At 34.8% G+C, this 18390-nt stretch overlaps 4 protein-coding genes across 11 annotated transcripts; 2 read left to right on the top strand and 2 right to left on the bottom strand.

Annotated features, from left to right (window-relative positions):
- Positions 1-61: 61 nt before the first annotated feature.
- On the bottom strand, positions 62-5479 carry LOC102608105 (poly(ADP-ribose) glycohydrolase 1). 3 transcript variants are annotated; one of them, XM_006493042.4, is made up of 11 exons: positions 5142-5463; positions 4375-4566; positions 3782-3885; positions 2583-2787; positions 2378-2482; positions 2008-2126; positions 1701-1844; positions 1221-1359; positions 855-1040; positions 513-575; positions 62-388 (listed from the first exon to the last, which is right to left on the bottom strand). In XM_006493042.4, the coding sequence occupies exons 1-11, from the start codon at positions 5385-5387 to the stop codon at positions 230-232; spliced, it is 1662 nt and encodes a 553-aa protein (XP_006493105.2). In that variant the 5' UTR covers positions 5388-5463; the 3' UTR covers positions 62-229. The 3 variants fall into 3 exon arrangements, with proteins under 3 accessions (XP_006493105.2, XP_052292626.1, XP_024949130.2); XM_052436666.1 differs by lacking the exon at positions 2008-2126 and having other exon boundaries at positions 1701-1852; positions 5142-5479; XM_025093362.2 differs by lacking the exon at positions 4375-4566 and having other exon boundaries at positions 5142-5468.
- Positions 5480-7858: 2379 nt separating this feature from the next.
- On the bottom strand, positions 7859-11631 carry LOC102608984 (4-hydroxy-tetrahydrodipicolinate reductase 1, chloroplastic). Of its 2 annotated transcripts, XM_006493045.4 has the most exons (9): positions 11483-11631; positions 11143-11379; positions 10383-10620; positions 9789-9922; positions 9623-9697; positions 9441-9542; positions 8596-8705; positions 8381-8468; positions 7859-8029 (listed from the first exon to the last, which is right to left on the bottom strand). In XM_006493045.4, exons 2-9 carry the CDS (start codon positions 11374-11376, stop codon positions 7961-7963), a joined length of 1050 nt encoding a protein of 349 aa, XP_006493108.2. In that variant the 5' UTR covers positions 11377-11379; positions 11483-11631; the 3' UTR covers positions 7859-7960. The 2 variants fall into 2 exon arrangements, with proteins under 2 accessions (XP_006493108.2, XP_024949157.2); XM_025093389.2 differs by lacking the exon at positions 11483-11631 and having other exon boundaries at positions 11143-11476.
- Positions 11632-11755: 124 nt separating this feature from the next.
- Positions 11756-14622, top strand: LOC102607813 (6,7-dimethyl-8-ribityllumazine synthase, chloroplastic). Of its 2 annotated transcripts, none has more exons than XM_006493041.4 (8): positions 11756-11905; positions 11997-12112; positions 12237-12332; positions 12636-12731; positions 12896-12974; positions 13713-13759; positions 13864-13923; positions 14264-14622. In XM_006493041.4, exons 1-8 carry the CDS (start codon positions 11782-11784, stop codon positions 14300-14302), a joined length of 657 nt encoding a protein of 218 aa, XP_006493104.2. In that variant the 5' UTR covers positions 11756-11781; the 3' UTR covers positions 14303-14622. The 2 variants fall into 2 exon arrangements, with proteins under 2 accessions (XP_006493104.2, XP_052294049.1); XM_052438089.1 differs by having other exon boundaries at positions 11766-11905; positions 11991-12112.
- A 411-nt stretch (positions 14623-15033) lies between these two features.
- Positions 15034-18343, top strand: LOC102620134 (inactive glucose-1-phosphate adenylyltransferase small subunit 2, chloroplastic). Of its 4 annotated transcripts, none has more exons than XM_052438229.1 (9): positions 15034-15788; positions 15872-16162; positions 16275-16544; positions 16633-16800; positions 16891-17033; positions 17116-17227; positions 17314-17412; positions 17665-17790; positions 17950-18343. In XM_052438229.1, the coding sequence occupies exons 1-9, from the start codon at positions 15603-15605 to the stop codon at positions 18064-18066; spliced, it is 1512 nt and encodes a 503-aa protein (XP_052294189.1). In that variant the 5' UTR covers positions 15034-15602; the 3' UTR covers positions 18067-18343. The 4 variants fall into 4 exon arrangements, with proteins under 4 accessions (XP_052294189.1, XP_052294188.1, XP_052294187.1 ...); XM_052438228.1 differs by having other exon boundaries at positions 17662-17790; XM_052438227.1 differs by having other exon boundaries at positions 17665-18343.
- Positions 18344-18390: the final 47 nt, after the last annotated feature.

Raw genomic sequence — 18390 nt, 5'->3', positions numbered from 1 at the left:
ACAAGATTGCGACAATTGTATGCATCAACCGGAATTAACCAGTTGGGTTCACGAATCCTACTCGAACCAAACCAAAAATATTTATATATTTCATTTCGTAAGGTCGTTGAAATCTGATGCTGGGAAAATACTACGAATCTTATTGGTTATTAAAAGGCTTAACAAAATAACCTATTTTACCTATATAACTGTTAACAATTTGCGTGTTGCATGATTCATGTATACAATCTTAATTTGTATTTGACAATTCATGGGAAGTTAAGGATGGAAGAAGCCAAGCAAAGAAGCCAAGATCGGTTCGTCCATTCAATCTTTGGGATGAGTACTCCACCATCATATTCCAAAGGTCTCCGACTGTCCATTCATGCGACAGAATCCACTGCGTAATCTGCAAAACAAGATCATCAACTCGGATGAGAATGTGATGCGATATGCGCACCCAAGATTCGGAAATAGCAGGAGCAAACAATACAGGAAGACCAGGATGCACCGTGGAGGATTGGTATGAGTACCTGATCTAGGTTTTGCAATGCATCGATGCCAAATGTGTAGTATAAAATGAAAGGTCTCGATGCCTGAATCAAGTCACAACAAGAAATGAGCGACAGGAGAACATGTTTCTCTATTATTATTTCAAATAAATAATAGTATCTCCACATTAATATATTAAACCCTTGAGAAATCCTAAGTTCACATGTTACAAACTTCCAACACAATTACTTTTGGTCCAACAGCATCTCCACCCGAGAGAAGATATGCATCGTGCGATTTAGTTGTGTGCGTGCAAGCATTTGTACAGCAACTTTTAACAGTATTCAAATGAAATTCATGGCAGACTTATGCAGAATAACTACCTGAGAAGCAGCAAGCCACTGAATTATAGCCTTTAGTTCAGGATCACCGCCGAAAGCACCACATCCCCAGTTCCCAGTAGCAATCCCTGGCAAATCTTTACCCTCCCCATCAGAATTTCCAAGTGCTGGTAGACTTACAGAAGCTCCTTGATTTGTTTCAACAGTAGTTGAGGAAGCCTCATTTAACTATTTTACAAAGAAAATTTAGTCTTCTGAGTTAAGGGGTTAAGAAGAAGTTCAAATTATTCTAAATTACAAACACTTCAAATAATACTGCATCAGAAATCAGCCTTTTGACATTCTGATATACGATTTTCAATTAACCATTGTATCACCAGACAAAAAATTCAAGAAAATAATTTGCACCTCGAGATGATTCCTTGATGTGTGGTCATTCTCATCTGGATAAAGATGAGCTTCATGAAGTCCTTTGACTTGAAATAAACCCTTGTATTGGCAATATTTTGATTGATCAATGAACCCACAGAAGGCCTTATTTGTCTCCCTGTCAAGAGAAACAAGTTGAGTGAAGACAATCTCTAACATCAAAAACGCCCCTGGTGCGAAAAAAAATGTCAACTTTGATTAACTAATCCATGGAACCACAAAGCCTTATTATACTTATATATCCCTGGCTGCAAAATACAGAATAAAGCCACTGGCTGATCTTTGTAAGATCATTCCGTATTTGTGGATCAGTGATAGGACAAGACTACGAGAGTACAGCAACCTATTAAATTCTTGTAATAGAAATCCAGATGAAGATTTCCATTTGAACTACATTAAGTGTACATGTCTATTCTCTAATAGGTGTACTTGAGGCGTTCCAAAGCAAATTTTACATACCGAAGAAGGTATTTTAGTGCATATTGTTTCATCCCAGGGCTGCATAATGCATCAATAGCAACGATCCTGGTTATACGTCTTCCAAAACTGTCAAAATGCCTTTTGTCTGCATGATCACCCGCAAAACGAAATGACAATGCATACCTACACAACTTCAAGACGATATTATAATCAGAAATCAACCACAGCATAAGTCAAGTCATGTACATAAAAGAAATACATAAAATTAGGTTCAGCAACGTATTGTGTATCTATGTCCCCAATGACTCAAAGTCCTGGATTTTCGGATTTACTGCCTTAGACTCACCCCTTATAATCACAGAATCGTTCAGCACCAACTATTTCTATAGCCTCGTTATCTGCCATGGAAGGCAAGAAAAGCATCCCAGCAATTAATTCTGGATTGATCATGAAACGAATCTCTTCCTACATAAAGTGGCATTGACAACAAATAAAATTAGGATTTAAATATTCTATGTTGAGTGATATTTCAAGAAGCTAATGATCCACATGACGTAGGCGGAGGGAAATAAGGAAGGCAATTTAAATGAGAAGGCATTCATGCAGAAGTAACACATACAGGGAACAATATATTTAAGAATAGGCGATAAAAAATACCTAATTTAAGTATGAACCACTAAGGAAGTCACAGTAAAATTGTTAACAAAAAATAGTACCTGCAAACAGCCCCTATGAAGAGCACCACCCCCAATATATTTGTTTGCAAAATCTACTTCAAGAGCATTGGCGGATTGATCTTCTATGAAGCCTAGACTATGAACCTACAAATACAAAATTTTCTTATCTACAGCAGAAATATGACATTAGATAAATTGAATTCAACTTTTACAGTAGCAAATATTTAAATTTAAATTGAATTACCTCAAAAGCACAGAGGGGCAGCACAGATTTGCTCCAAAAATCAGCTTCAGGATAAGACGTGAATAAAGGATGGCGGTCCTGAGGAAGAACTTTCCGCTCAAAAGAGACAAAGCCAACAGGCATGCAGGAGCATATCCTCTTGAAATAATGTACAATGCACTTTAATTTATTTTCCTGCTTTTGACTATAACCTTCATATAGACTCCTGAAGAATGCAATTGACGTGATTAATGTAGTGGGTTCAGGAAAACATAGAAATTTGTATATGACATTTACTATTATAAAAAATAAAATAAAATAAAAAATAAAAGCAAAGAAAAGAAAATAGAAGAAGTAGAAAATTGATTTCATGGATAAAACCAGAAAATCATGCAATCAGATCAACCATAAAAGGAACATAGTAATTACTGCACTAACCGTTTATGCTAATTAATAGCAATAGGTCACAATGAGACATTAAAACAATCAGCTCAGGTTTTGCATTTAAGGAACCCTTTGCGCATGCATCATTCAGATTTCCCCTAGCTGTCAAGATACCTAGAAGCATCCAAGCCTCCACTACAGCAACTATTTGGGGAAAATAGTGACACACATACTTCATTTTGGAAGCAGAAGAGATACTGTTGCTACAAGATATTTCTCTTAGTCTATGTGGTCTAGAGGCTCCTAAAAGTTTGCTTTCTTACACGACAATGTTTACTGCATCCAGGTTTGCCCTCAACAAAAAATTTATTTGAGATCATGTCTAGCAAAATACAGCCAAATTGTCTTTTCCTTCCAATTGTTACCAGCAATCACTAGTAGGAAGAACAAAAGCAAGTTCAGTCTTTCACTAAAAGCAACGATTTAACACAATCCTACTGACAGAAGTGCATATATCTACAAAGACGGAAAAAAAATATATTATCACTCTCTCGCCAAGAAACACCGAAAACCAAACTTGCCAATTCATTGATTAAGCAAGCTTGAATCTTCCTATTTATTTATTTGAAATGATGCATAACAATGATACTAACACAGTTGCAATTACTTTCAAACTTTGGTTCCCAGTGTGAGAAGTTTTAGACATAACGCAATGCAAAGCTAAACAAGTAGAAACAAGAATCATATTGCAATACCCTACCTCATTATGATTTTTCTACCATGGATGAATAAAACAGTTCAAAGGTCCACAGAATATAGCTTAAGAGGTCACATACGCAAACAATTCATCAAAGTTGATGGTCGGAAGATGATTTGCACCTCTATTACTGGCTGGGAACAAGCAAAAGAAAGCACATGCAAGAAGAGCACCAATCAATTCCTGAAAAGCAACATTGATGCTATCAGAAATTATTGAGTATTTAAGCAGGGAAAAAATAAATGTGTGAGAGAGAGAGAGAGAGAGATTGAAAGAGAAGAGAGAATTAGTTGTGAATCTACAGAGGTGGGTCATCTTTCGTGTCCCATCATTATAATTTTTAGAGATTGTACCACATCCAGCATCCTGTCCAATAGTACCAATTTCTGATTCTTCTCTAATTTATTGATAAGTAAGTTGCTGTTCAAGCCACTCACAGGCTATCAACAGTACAAAAAAGGGGAACAAAAAAAAAGAACCATCTCTAGCTAGCCATGCGAGCAGATCACATCATATTAAAATCATTTTAATCTTCAGCACAGCTAAAATAGGTTACCCTGTGGGTCATTGTTCCTCATCTATTTTAACATAAATGGCACATAAGAATTTTATAAATCCTGCAAACATGGGGGATATAAGGCCTTACTACTGACCAACTAAACACATGGATACCTGGCTAAGGAACACCATGCCTCCTTCTTGTGAACCCAATAAGTGGAGACCAGTTTTGAAGCCATATTTACCAAGAATATCATCCGCATTTTGATAGTGACTTTCCAACAGAGCGGGCAACTGCAAGAGAAGATTTGCCAGTGCTGGGAGAACCTCTCCAAACCACTCTGCCGCCTCTGCCCGGGAAATCAGCTGCATAAATCCTCTTAATTAAGCGTCAATGATATTTACATCTTTATGGTAATTGTGAGAGTAGGCACATTTACTAAATAGCAGTATTTTACTAAAAGTAATGAAATCAATAAAGAGACTCAAGCTGTCCTTAACATTCCCTCAGTTTAAATTTTGCAGTCGATCAAATTGATCAAATACATCTGAGAGGGAAAGAAACACACTAGAAAGTAAGAAACAACTCAGGGTATTGTTTTCACTGTTGAGCTTCTACTTAATTCTGAAAGCGCAGCAGCTACAGTGTATGCAGACACTGATTTGTATTTAACGGATAATTTTTAAATTGAGAGCTAGTGATTTCATTCCACACCAACTGCAGATTACTAGGCTGGAGCTCACGAGCACAGCAAACAATCTTTCTTCATGTAGTAATAAACAAGCAAATGGTTTCTTATTTCTAGTTCTATAATCAAGTGAAAGCCATGCCTATTAAACCGAAACACTCAAGTTTCAACTTCAGAGCCAAAATACAAACACAGAGACTTCAACGAACTGACAAAAAACACGCAATACCAGATGATATTAAGAGCTTTTACCTCATCGAAGAAGAGGGCGTAACCCTCAGAAGCAAAAGGGGCGAGGGGTTGAAGGAGAGAGAGCGAGCTTCTCGTATCACGAATTGCAACAAATAAAACTTCCCCAGAATTGACCCTGCTGTGATCAGGCCCTTGCGCCATTTCTTTCAGTGCTTCCACCACTTTTGATGGCCAAAACAGATTCTTCGATCGAACCAGCACCGGTAAGTACGCTAGTATTGACTTCAAATCTTCTCTGCTCTCCATCGTTTTGCTTGAATTGAACGAAACCAAGTCACCAAGCTGTGCGGAAGTTCGAAGATCAAAGTTGCTCTTGAAGTTGGTATGTAAACTGGGCCGGGTCGGTCATAAAAACTTGGTTGTGGTAAGTGGTTTCGACCCACTAAAACTTGGGCAAGTTCGCTAGTTTAACTTGTATACAAGAACCAATTGAGCTTCTAACACCCCTTTAAATATCTTATAAAACCCCGCATCATATATGTTTACGATTTTAACCTTGGAAATAATTTTATAAAACAAAAGGTGACCTTTGCAAAACCCATTTTCATTCATCGACACCGATAAATGCTTTCCTTTGAGTCTTAATTAATAGTAGGACAAGTGTCGGAACTTTAAATTATGAACAATCCAAAAAGCAATAAAAATTTTAATAATTCACGCAATAAAATATATTGAATTTAAAAAGTTCACTTGAAGAATGAATGTTAAAATTCATTCTAGAGAGAGAAAGTCAACATCTTATGGAATTTTGTTAAGAAATAAGAAGGAAGGATAGTGATTTAGAAGTGCACAAATGAATTTATATATTTTGATAGGAAATCTAAACCAAAATAAAAATACTGTAGGTCACAAAAGAAAATTATTGAAGTTTGACTACAGTATGAGAAAGTTTATAGAGAGGGGAAATTAATATGTTTAGCGGGAGAGATTTAAGATTGGCTTTTTCTTTTTTAATAAATAAGTATGAAGGAATATTTAAAAGTAAAGTGGAAAAAGGGGTTTATAAGATTTTCTAAGGGTGGAAATGGCATCACTCTAAAAGGAAAAAGTTATAAATTAAAAATGTAAAAATTATTTCAAATAGTCTCGCCCTATCCGAAAATTAAAATAAAAAAGAGAAAAAATTATGGATTTTGCTTTAAATATAAATTAAAAATATTTATACCCAAACTCAAAATGAATTGTGATACTTATCCCTTTCAAATTTAAAGATCTTACACTTAACCTCATTATGGTAGCAATGGACCTTTTAAGTCATTTTACAATAAAAAGCTCATTTTACCCCTAATTAATTTAATTTATTTTTGCAAATAGCAAACATCTGTAAAAATACTTTTTTTTTTTATGTAATATGATAATATCGTTTGTAATAAGTTAAGTTAATTACATAATCTATATTTTTGTATTTAGAATTTTGGTATAAACAAAGCTATTTGTATACTGAATTTTCTTTTGAAGTTTTATTCCATAATAAGATAATTTAATGTTATTCCATTTTCATCTCATCATGGATTATATATTAATCTTATTTTTATATTTTTCAGTTTTTAAGCTAAGAAAATATGAAAATAAAAATAAATAAAACTTACTTAAATTAGGTAATTAACTCAATTTATTAAACACAACATTGTTCATAACACATATATAATGTTTCATTTTGATAGATGATTACGGTTTATAAAATAACTTAAATTATTAGTGTAAGGGATTTAAGTGTACCATTTTTTAATTTGAAGGGGGTAAATGTCATGGCCCATTTTAGTTTGGATATAAAGGGGAATCTATAATTTTTCCAACAAAAAAAAAGGATTGAAAGTTTAAATTAAATTAAATTTTTTATTTTCATAATATTATAATAAAAATTAATGAGGTTTGATTTAAGTATTATATTATCTTCTTGTGAAGACATCATCAATTTGGTACCATAGTTGCACTATAGCTGAGTCTCAATCTTATTACATTTTCTCAAAAATTGTAAGATTATCTTTGAGTACATTGAAATTTATATATAACTTTACAGAAGTAAAACTAAAAAACAAACAATAATGAATTTTCGGAATACCTTTCTTTTAAAAAAAAAAAGATATTAAAATCAAGAAAAAAAATAATGATTTTTTTAGAATATCTTTGTTTGGCTTCATTTGTAGCTTAAAAATCACATAACCATAGTGCCATATATAGCCTAAACCCATACAATTACCGCATAGTTTTGAGTTCTATCAATAATTCGATAAAAAATAAGAAAATATATAAAGAATAATTTTATTGTAAGAGAAAGATTTTTACAAGAAAGAAGATAGAAGACTCTATTACTTGATGATTCTAAAATTTTATTACTTGATGATCCAACACACTAATAAAGAGTCCTTTTTATAAGCAGTATCTCCTTTCATTATTTATCCCATAAAAACTCTTTTTTGTTCATATGTTGGCAATAAATTATCAAAATATTTTTTTTCAATTTCACACTTATTATATGTTTACATGTCTATAATTAATTGATGTAAAATTATTTTATATCACATGTAACATCTATCAATGAAATTAAAAAAGTCAATGTTTATTTTTTTTTTGCCATAAATAATGATATCTATATGCATGCACAAAAATATTTAACAATGGCAACGAAAAGTGGGGCTTCAACTCATAACTAGTCTGTCATGTTCTCATGAATTAGCAGTAAAAGTATATGACAACAAAATATTGCGAGGCCAAAGTTACTAATCCAAAATTGCATTGCACGTTTCATCATAATCCCAAAAATGTTGAGCGAAGAATGTACTAAATACTAATACAAGGAACATAGCTAAAACAAAATTTTAACGCATGTTTCCCTCTCGCAAGACATCTATCATGTTGTAGATACGCTTGTCTGCCTTCAACTGAACCTGTTTTTACGCAACGATTTGCATGAAAATATTGAGTAAGAAGCAATCACACAACAAGAAATTCAAGACGAAACAACTTGAGATCATAAAGGTCGATGTTTGGATGTTTACAGAAGTAAGAAGATCATAAGCAATTTTGCAATTTTAATTTCGGTCAGACTATCGAGTTAATTTGTTGTCATCGAATGATAAGGATACTATAAAAGCAAAGTTATGGCACGGTCAAATTAAGCATGCGCATAAATGATAATGATTATAACTATATCAATATTCACATAATGAAAGGTTATATTATCATTGGAAGCAACGGAATAAGAGCAAATAAAATGTGAGATGTGAAAGTATTAGCACCTTCTTAGAAAGGAAAAGCACAGCATCAACAGTCCCCTCTGCGTAAATTGATCTCCCGCAAACATTATGCTGAAATTCAAAAGAAACTCTGCGAAGAGAGAAAAAGACAGAAAAAAAAAGAAGAAGTCATTTATGATTAAAATCTAACAAAGAAGAAAATGAAAATATATACCGGACAAAAATGAGGGGGAACAAACTAGGATGCCTGGGATTACGTTTGATCAGGTGATGTCAAATGGTACATATGGAATGCATGACCAGGTAAATGCTCCTCTGGAACTCCCACCATCTCAAGTTGTTGCTTGGGATCCCGAATCATTTGTATCTGATGAATACGGCAGGAAGATTATGGATTATGAAACCAACAGAGGAAATAAAAAATTATTGTTAGAAAGATAACAAAGCTGTGGCCGGTAGACAGACATCGGAAATTGACAAAACTAACTTAAAATAGGCATTTTCTTCAACCAAGAAAGAGTTATCCAACAGAGTTCAATATACTTTTAAAATGACAATGTTTCTAATTGATAATTTGACATACACAAAAGCACATTCATTCACAAGATGGATTAATGCCAAAACAAATTAGACATTATAAAACCAGCCAAAACAATTTAGACGTTCTAAAACCAGCAAGGTCTACCAAGCCGATAGCAGTCTAAAGCTTCCTTTGGGAGCGCTGTGGCAGTGCAGCACTCCCGAATAGAGCTTAAGATTCAGATTAGAATCTACCAATCAATAGAACATCAAAATAGCTAATCTATTCACTCTTCGTTAAGTTGACAATCACTGACATGCGTGCACACCAAACATATGAGCCAAAAGCATGGCTGTCAACATCTATGCCTGAATACACTTAAACGAAATAAACAAATACCCAAGTCTATATCCCTGTTATGTGGCATTCATACAAAACTTATGCATTATTTCATTTTTATCACATTATGATTATTATATTCACAATATTTCAATATGTAGGAATCCTGAATAACAAATAGCAAAGCCTAAAGATAACATATGGAAGATTCAAAGATAACAGCTTAAACGCCCTTGAACACACCTGATCCATATCAAAAGACACCCCTAGTTTCTGAAAGCATGAGATAACAGCTTTGGCAGTTCCAGATGTGTCCAATTTACCAGCTTGATGGGACTCCAACACCTAAGAACAAAAATGCATCATCTATTATTATTATTATAGCATCAGATAAACCCTAAGAAGAAATTACGAAACAAAAGTACCTGCAAAGAATACCCGGAGAAGGCTCCAGGAAATTGCTCAGCCATTATTTCCATAGCTGCAAGGAATGCCACAACCTATCAAATCAACACACTATTAGGATATTTATACAACCAATCAAATGTGTTTAAGTTTTATTTTCGATTAAAGTTGTACAATTCATATTACTTGTTTTCCCATTTGTGGGGATATCACGGCATAAACATTTGAATTTTCTATTGTCTCATGCAATCTGACCCTGTCTCCACCAGTGGTTCCCATAACAAAGGGCACTCCAACTTTGGAATATAGCTCTGCATTACCTACATTATTTGCAACCTCATTAAATTAAAAAAATATGGAGCAAGGCAAATGCAGCAGAGGAAGCATTCTGCTGCACCTTAGCAATTCAATGAGGGCTGAATTATCCACTATGTATTATCTTAAAGGTCCGGTAGAAAGTTATAAAATAAACAAGGTCAATGGTCCTAATACTACTGATAAGTCAGAATGACAACTTATAATTAGAGCATTTGAGTAGAACTTAAATAATTAAGAAGAGAAACTTGGGACAGTGGCTTTGCTCCTTTTTTCGAACACAATTTATTCAGTATTCACCATCTCTCTAGGCAAAAGATTCTAGTAATTTCTCACTTGAAACATCTTAAAAAAGGAAAAATAATTGCTCCTATCACCAAAATACCAGTATTTATTTGCCCGAATATAATTTTCAAATTTAAGATGCATTTTTCTTTTCAAATGACAAACACTACAATTGCTTACCATTCACAGCAGCAGGCACAGTATAGTCCACAACGATCATGTTTGGGTATTTATCAAAGACAGATGCAAGTACACTTTCCCTATCAGAAAGACCATGAACCTGGATCTCTTTCCCGCACACTTCCACCTTTTGCCCAGATTCCTCTTCTGTGCCAAATGATACAGGAACCAGCTCAAGTCCTGCAGCATCTGCAGCCTTGATAACAGCCTTCCCCATTTTTCCAGTACAACTATTTACCTATAATGGATATGAAATTATAAAGCATGAGGTGTATCATCAACACATACAATATATACACTATTGCTCATCATAGAAAGCTAAACTAACATAATAATTATTAAATAAATAAACTTCATTACCATCCTTGTACAAGTGCAAAAAGTTCAATTAAAATCAAATAACACTTAAACAGGTAGAAGCAAGACAATGCAGCTACGAAGGGCAAGCAATATATGATTAGCATCAGAACCAAGGAGCCACAGCTTCATGTCCATTATCATAGAAAAAAACATATCTGTTAACTCTAGTTAGTTCCCCTCCGGGTCACTAAGCAACATCACTAAAACTTGGCTAATTCAGTCAATTCAAGCCATCCAACATCAATTCAATGATCTTTTTTCCCCCTCCAAAAAAAAGAAAAGAAATGATTATTAAAACATTCTTTTATTACCCCAATAGTAAGATTGAAGTCACAAATTTTAAAATTCATCGCATACCAAAAGAAAATAAAAGCAGTAGAAGGTTAATATGAGATAATACCATGATGGGAATATGCAAATTTTTGGACATGGGTGTTTCCAAATGTTCTTTAGTTGATGCTCCTGTTGCTGACATTGACAGAACCGGTGGCACCAAAGATCTTTTTCTCGAGAAAGCAACATTCCCATTACCACTATTACTACTCTGTCTGTTGATTCTGCTGCTTCCAGTAAACAAATCCAACTTATGCAGTTGCAAAGTGTTGTTGGTTGGAGCTTTGAGCAAAGATGCCATTATCTGTTCCACATAAAAAAGCCATATCACATCCCTCCCCGTCAACTAGAAAGGATTATAAAAAGCTGAGATTTTTACAGTGGAAGATCAAATTTTGATTACATACCTTGAGAAAGAAAGAGAATTCTGTAAAGGGTTTGTAATAAGAATGATTAAAAAAATACAAAATCGGCTGCTAGTTTTAAACGGTGGCTGGCTAGTAAAGACTAAAAAGGAGGAAGCAAATTAACCAAAAAGAAAACCCTCTCTTTTTCCCGAGCCCGACCCGCGTTAACTCATTTGGTTTTGGGTCGTGTTTTTTTCAACCCATTTTACTTTTACGGTTACCCAACTACTCTACTAACACTAGGGTTTAAAACTCAGATTGAAGTCTCAGTCTGACACTGAGCTGTTATCAGAACAAAAATGGCTTTAAACCTCAAAACAACAATTCATCACTCTCCTCTCGCATCATCATCTCGTCAATTCATTAATGGGTTTTCTCCAAAACCAACTTCTATGTCCTTTTCACGTTCTTCTTCACTCAAAGGTCTCTTTTTTGCATTTTTTTTTTGCCATTTCTTTTTAGGTCTCCAGTGAATGGGTCGTTGTTTTGTTGTTGACTTCTTTCTAAGTTTCAGGATTTGGAACCCAGATTGCGATTGAGAGGAAGGAACGTTTATCGTTTGTACAAACGGAAGCTGTGAGGCATTTGACTGGATTCCTTACAAAAAATGAGGGGCTCCGTTTTGCTTTGGTCTGTTCTCTTGATTTCAATGCAAATTCACTTGTCTTACCCGAATTTGTTTCCTTTTCTTTTTATGATGTTAATACTCATCTGGGCCATTTTTGTTATTAATTATTTTTTCGTTCTCATCAAGGTTGTTGCACGGTTTAATGAGCTTGTGACAAAACTACTGTTAGAGGGAGCTTTGGAGACCTTCAAGAAGTATTCAGTTAAAGAAGAAAACATTGATGTATGTAGCTCTTCTTTATTGTACTTGGTTCTATCAAGTATTTTGTACATTTTATTGTTTATATTTATCAAAATGATGTAGCTATATTGACTTTGCTTTATTCTTTTGCCTCGTCTACACAGTCCATAAATGTAAATTAGAACCCTCTTATAATGTTTGCTTATGCATTCCATTTTGTTTATTGGGAATTCTAGAATGATTCATTGCGAAGCAAGCAGGCTTTTGAGCATTTGGTTTCTAAATTGGTCTTTCAGATGAGAAGATTTTAATGTGTAATGATTCTTCTCTTCACTTTCTCACCAGGTTGTGTGGGTTCCTGGTAGTTTTGAAATTGGTGTTGTTGCACAACAGCTAGGGAAGTCTGGGAAGTATAATGCAGTTTTGTGTATTGGTGCCGTGGTATGGTTTCTCCACAATTATGTTAACAGGATAAAATATCTTCTGTTTTATGTATATATTTTTGGGTCAAGAAGGGTTTCCCATCACTGTATTATTGTTTAAGTAAATATTGCTGATGTTTACCTAATCCATGAACCCTATTTTTTTTTTTTTTTGGTCAGTAGGTTAGAGGTGATACTACTCACTATGATGCTGTAGCTAATTCTGCTGCATCCGGAGTTCTTTCAGCTGGCGTGAATTCAGGTTACTGTTTCATTTTTGGTTTCTGTTGTTGAATTGATTGTATTTTCTTTACTAGAATATGGGACAAATGGGAGGTAACTACTATCTGAATATGATTAAATTTTATCATTTCAACCCCTTGAAATGTCAAGTGTTGAAATATCTGTATCTAGCTTTTTGGGTCTGATATGATCTCAGCTTGATTGAAGAATGCTACAATACATGTTTTTATTCTTTGTATCTATGTTCTTGTCTTAATATTTGAATCATGCCATATCTATGTTCGCTGGCTTTATCATCTTTCCATTCCATTGATGTATTTTGTTCTAATTTTCTGTCTATGGCAAACATTGGACCCTTTAAGTTTCGTGTCTTCTAGTATGTCTTTTCGATGATACCTGTTAGCGAGGTGGCTCATATGTGAGCCAAAAAAAAAAATTGTTTTCTTGGTCTTGATTGTTTTATTTTTATTTTTATTTTTATTTTTTTGGGTTATTATTCAGATAAACCAGTGAAAGAATGAAATTATTGATACCTGTAGATTATCATATTGTTGGATGATGCTTCAAAGTATGGTTTTACTTAGTTCCTGCCAGTGGCCTCCTGAATTATTAATTCAAACCTGAATCCCCTTGGAAGAATTGCCTTTGGGCAGCGGGAAAACTATGCTGTAGCATATCATTGCAGCTCATCATTTTGTTGATCTGTATCTTTGGTTATACATTGTTCCTGACTGAAGTTGTTTCCAATGTACAATAGGTGTTCCATGCATATTTGGTGTCCTGACTTGCGATAACATGGACCAGGTAACCTATAATGCCATGAAACCAGAAATGTGACTAATTTAGGTCTTTTTCGTGCCATCAAACAATTAAAATCGGCGACTGTTGTCTTTTGATGATAATTGCAGGCTTTGAATCGAGCTGGTGGTAAATCTGGGAATAAGGGTGCTGAGGCAGCTTTGACTGCTGTAAGTTGATGTTAAATCAATACTGTTAAGTAGTATCATGCAATTGGATTTTAATTGCTAAATCTGTGATATTGTGCTACTCGTTGAAGTAAATATATTATGTAGAGTCCTGGATTAAAAAGATATGAATCCTAGCATTGCAAGTACCAGTAGTAATTGCACTGATGTACGGTACAGCATTATTTTTTTAATTAACAGATGGTTTATGCATGTGTAGTACTGTTTTCTTGCTGGTCTTTTCTGACAAAATAATTTACTAGACAAAAAAAAAAATTGCTTTGATTAATATTTTATCTAGTTGATTCAGCTCTTTCATGGTTATTTTTGGTTTGTGCTGCAGATTGAAATGGCATCTTTATTTGAGCACCACCTGAAGTAGTGGTTTCACCAAGAAGAGTTGGACAGAGTCCTTTTTCCGCTCATATTTTCTTTTTGAGAAAGTGGCCTTTTGTTGTAGTTTCATGATACCTGAAGCCTTTGTATGGACAGTTTTGGGATCTGCAAAAGGTTAGCCTTAGCATTCCAAAATACGATAAGCAATTTGTTCACTGCTTCAATACTGGATACTTTTCCCTGCGCGTCACCCAGATACTGAAAAAGCATTTCGTAATGTTCTGAATCAGAAACAATCTGGATTCTGTATGCTTCTCACATGTATTTCTAGATGACAATATTCAAAATAAAGGGCATTTGCATCCATGATTGATGGTCAGATTGTAGGGAATTAGCGGTGTTATTTTGAAAACATGAAAGGCGTGACATTGCTAGCAAGCCTATTTGCCATGGCTTGTGGGAAGAAGTTTGATTTCAGGGTGAGAGAAAACTAGTGAAATGTGTATGGTTAAGGCTTTTGCTTGGATTTGCTGATTTGCGTATTGAGCAATTTTCATCATTTTTTAATATTTGGTGCCTAAACCACCTTGTACACATGAAGTTGTTCATAACCCTTAAATATTTACGTTAAATCAGTTCTTTAATCAATTCTATTAATTTGGTGGGAGAATATAATAATGTGGAAAATTGGCAATAAAACCATGAGGCAAAAAAGCCGAGACAATTCCTGACTTGGAAATTACTCCATTCCAAATGTCTGGTGTTGGCTATAAGCTTCAACCTTCCAACTGTAACCAATTGAACTAAAGAACCAAAACCAGCAAAATATCTAATAAAAGGGCAACTGCGCAAACATTTAGGTTTTTTCTTAAGTGACTATTAGAAATTTGGTTTAACTTCCATTTTCAAGAGTCCTTGTCCAATCCCATCTCTGTATGTTTGAGGGTAATGTTGTCATTCTGAGGGCAGCTTTTAATACTAAATAAGCTGTTCCTGGTAATTTTGTAAGTTTAAAATAACTTTGCATTCTTGGCATAGAAAGTTGCAAACAAGTTGCATCAGATCAAAGAATAAGGAAAAGTAACAAGAAGCTTAGAATCAAAGTTAAACACAATAGCGCAAACAAAGGTCTCTGACAGCTTTGTGTCATATGGTCATCAACATCTAGCCAGGCAAGGCAGATCTCTCTGCAGTAGTCATGAGGAAGAAGAAATTAAATTATTCCCCTCTTGTTTTCTCTATTAAATCTCAAATGCACAAGAAGGAACAAATGAAGCAAAAATACATTAACAGATCATAACCTATAAGAAAGTTGCATACTGTACTCTTTCTTGCACTCTCTTCCCATGGTGACATTGCAGCTTTCTTGTCCCATCATTGTTAAACATCAAGCAAAGCTTCCCATTTTAGGATTGGCACGCAATCAACAGAAACACTTGTCAAAGCTTCCTTCTTCCTTTCCTGCTAGCTTGTACTTATGCAATTCACAGGAGCCTTACTATCCCGTTCCACTTTTCCCTCCAGTAGACCAGGTTCATTTTTCTTTACTCACAAGCTTTCTAGCAAATATTATACATAAATCCATCTTTGGTGTTTGAAGATTTGTTTGTTGCAGAGTGTTGCAGCAGTAGTATTTGGAGATGGATCGGAGTCAAGACTCTACCCATTGACAAAGAGAAGATCAGAAGGCGCTATTCCTTTGGCAGCCAACTACAGACTTGTTGATGCAGTCGTAAGCAACTGCATTAATAGCAACATTAACAAGATATATGCTCTCACACAGTTCAACTCAACTTCCCTCAATCTCCATCTCTCAAGAGCCTTCTCTGGTATACTTCGTGGGAAAGATGGGTTTGTCGAAGTGATTGCTGCATATCAGAGCCTTGAAGACCAGGACTGGTTTCAGGTTTGTTGATGTCTACTTCTATTTCTGCCTCAGAGCCTCTAGTTTTTCCTGAAATAGATGTTGGGCATCAGCATTTTGACAACATTCTTTGTTTTGTGGTTCTGATTGTTAGGGAAATGCTGATGCTATAAGAAGATGCTTGTGGGTGCTAGAAGAGTATCCTGTGACTGAGTTTCTTATCCTTCCAGGCCATCATTTGTACAAAATGGATTATCAGAGGCTAATAGAAGCTCATCGGAATAACAAAGCTGATATAACTATTGTAGCTTTAAATGCAATAAGAGATAAACACCCTGGTTTTGGTTTGTTGAGAGTAAATCCAGTGAATCAGGTAATAGAATTTAGCATGAAATCAGAGAGGGAAACAATAACTTCCATCTCAGTAAGTGTCTTCCTCAATCTCCATTTTATAAAACTTGATTCTGACTTTGGAAGGTGCTTATTTGAGAAGCGTTTATCCCAAAATTCAGGGAAAAAGCTCAAGAAAATCCGACAGTGTTGCTTCTGGTAATTTTCCAAGTATGGGGATTTATCTCATTAATAGAGATACAATGTCAAGGCTTTTAAAAGAATATTTGCCTGAGGCAACCGATTTGGGAAGTGAAGTAATACCAGCTGCAATATCCATTGGCATGAAGGTCAGACTAAGTAGATTATGCATAAGCTTTGCAAATGCACTTTTACTTCTATATATGCTACATCCATGCCTTCTACTTTTGTTATGACAGGTTGAAGCTTATCTGTTCGATGGATACTGGGAGGACATGAGGAGCATAGAAGCATTTTACCATGCAAACATGGAATGCATTAAGAGATCAAATATGAGATATAAGTCAGTGGCTAAATTACCGGAAAGGGCTGAAAGGATAATGCAAGTAAATTGTGTTTGTGAATTTTACAAACTATATGTAATGGCTCCTCGCCAACTAACTCAAACTTTCCTTCCATGGCAGCTTCTACGATAGAGATTGTCCAGTCTACACCATGCCTCGGTGTCTGCCTCCAACTATGATCAGAGAAGCTGTAATAAGAGATAGTGTCGTTGGAGATGGTTGCATTATCAATGTAAGTAAAAGCATTTTGCATATTCTTTCTGAAATGTCGTTTTACTTTGTTGTCTGGAAATACATTTTTGACCTTTCTAACAATAGAGGTGCAAGATCAAAGGTACAGTTATTGGTATGAGGACAAGAATTGGAGATGGGGCAGTAATAGAAGATTCCGTGATCATGGGCGCTGATTTCTATCAAGTAAGAGATATTTAGACTTCGTATACCCTTCAATTCTCTGTCTCATTAAATGCTTTAGTGAGCTCTCAAAAAGAGCACACGTAAATGAAGCTTCCTAATGTCATTCCAAATGAATGTTTTGTTTGGTCAAAGCTGGATTTAGCCTTTTCTGAATGCTTTGCAACCAGGGGGGATCCAGGGTTCTTAAAAAACAACATTTGCTGCTTCTTTTTCATTACTTTACTTCTAACACAAGCATGTTTCAATCAGCAGGGAGAGGATATTCAAAGCAGTGGCAAGTGTATCAATCACAAGGCCATTCCAGTAGGAATTGGTGAAGATACTCAAATAAAGAAAGCCGTTATAGATAAGAATGCCAGGATTGGCAAAAATGTTTTGGTATTATGGAAAATCCATCAATCTTCATCAATTCGCAGTAGCAAAACCTCTAGTACATCTTTGCTGTCAACTTCAGCTTTTGCAGAATCTTGTTATATCTGCAGTTTGCACATTTTATTTTCAATGCTGAAACCAAATTTGATCATTACTGTTATGCAGATCATTAACAAAGATGGTGTCCAAGAAGGAGATAGAGAAGCTAATGGCTACATTATCAGTGAAGGAATTGTGGTGATTATTCATGGGGCTGAAATTGCAGATGGCAGCATCATATGAAAATGAAATCAATCGTTGGCAAAATCGGATTCTTCTTCCATGATTGTTTTATGAATTAAGATAAATAGAACACTTATGTATCTCCAGGAAGGAAATGAAAATTCGCTATTCTTGAGGGAACACCAAAAATCCAATCCAAGTTTAGTTTATTAATGTACATTCCTTCAATATTTATGCAAGGTGGCCCTGTAATGTAATTGAAAGCAAAATCTAGTTTCTGTATGTGACAAAAATTTAGAATCATAAATTATTCTTTACAAGCTGCAGGCTTTGCAGAAGAATACCTCCTACAAATCTAAAGATTCTCTTTTCACTTTCACTTTT

The sequence above is a fragment of the Citrus sinensis genome, chromosome 3 (assembly GCF_022201045.2).
Source record: "Citrus sinensis cultivar Valencia sweet orange chromosome 3, DVS_A1.0, whole genome shotgun sequence".
NCBI classification, from domain to species: Eukaryota; Viridiplantae; Streptophyta; class Magnoliopsida; order Sapindales; family Rutaceae; genus Citrus; species Citrus sinensis.
This window is presented reverse-complemented; position numbering and strand designations above follow the sequence as displayed.

What these genes read in the sequence shown, in the direction of transcription:
- LOC102620134 (XM_052438226.1), top strand. Translation starts at nt 15,603, where the DNA reads ATGGTGACATTGCAGCTTTCTTGTCCCATCATTGTTAAACATCAAGCA. An exon ending in AAGACCAGGACTGGTTTCAG is followed by an intron (nt 16,163 to 16,274) that starts GTTTGTTGATGT and finishes TCTGATTGTTAG; the next exon opens with GGAAATGCTGATGCTATAAG. An exon ending in GAGATGGTTGCATTATCAAT is followed by an intron (nt 17,228 to 17,313) that starts GTAAGTAAAAGC and finishes TTCTAACAATAG; the next exon opens with AGGTGCAAGATCAAAGGTAC.
- LOC102607813 (XM_052438089.1), top strand. Translation starts at nt 11,782, where the DNA reads ATGGCTTTAAACCTCAAAACAACAATTCATCACTCTCCTCTCGCATCA. An exon ending in TTAAAGAAGAAAACATTGAT is followed by an intron (nt 12,333 to 12,635) that starts GTATGTAGCTCT and finishes CTTTCTCACCAG; the next exon opens with GTTGTGTGGGTTCCTGGTAG. An exon ending in TTCAGCTGGCGTGAATTCAG is followed by an intron (nt 12,975 to 13,712) that starts GTTACTGTTTCA and finishes AATGTACAATAG; the next exon opens with GTGTTCCATGCATATTTGGT.
- LOC102608105 (XM_006493042.4), bottom strand. Translation starts at nt 5,387, where the DNA reads ATGGAGAGCAGAGAAGATTTGAAGTCAATACTAGCGTACTTACCGGTG. An exon ending in GCACTAAAATACCTTCTTCG is followed by an intron (nt 1,360 to 1,700) that starts GTATGTAAAATT and finishes TTCTCTTGACAG; the next exon opens with GGAGACAAATAAGGCCTTCT. An exon ending in CATTGCAAAACCTAGATCAG is followed by an intron (nt 389 to 512) that starts GTACTCATACCA and finishes CTTGTTTTGCAG; the next exon opens with ATTACGCAGTGGATTCTGTC.
- LOC102608984 (XM_006493045.4), bottom strand. Translation starts at nt 11,376, where the DNA reads ATGGCATCTTTGCTCAAAGCTCCAACCAACAACACTTTGCAACTGCAT. An exon ending in ATTTGCATATTCCCATCATG is followed by an intron (nt 10,621 to 11,142) that starts GTATTATCTCAT and finishes TATCCATTATAG; the next exon opens with GTAAATAGTTGTACTGGAAA. An exon ending in TGTCTTTTGATATGGATCAG is followed by an intron (nt 8,706 to 9,440) that starts GTGTGTTCAAGG and finishes CGTATTCATCAG; the next exon opens with ATACAAATGATTCGGGATCC.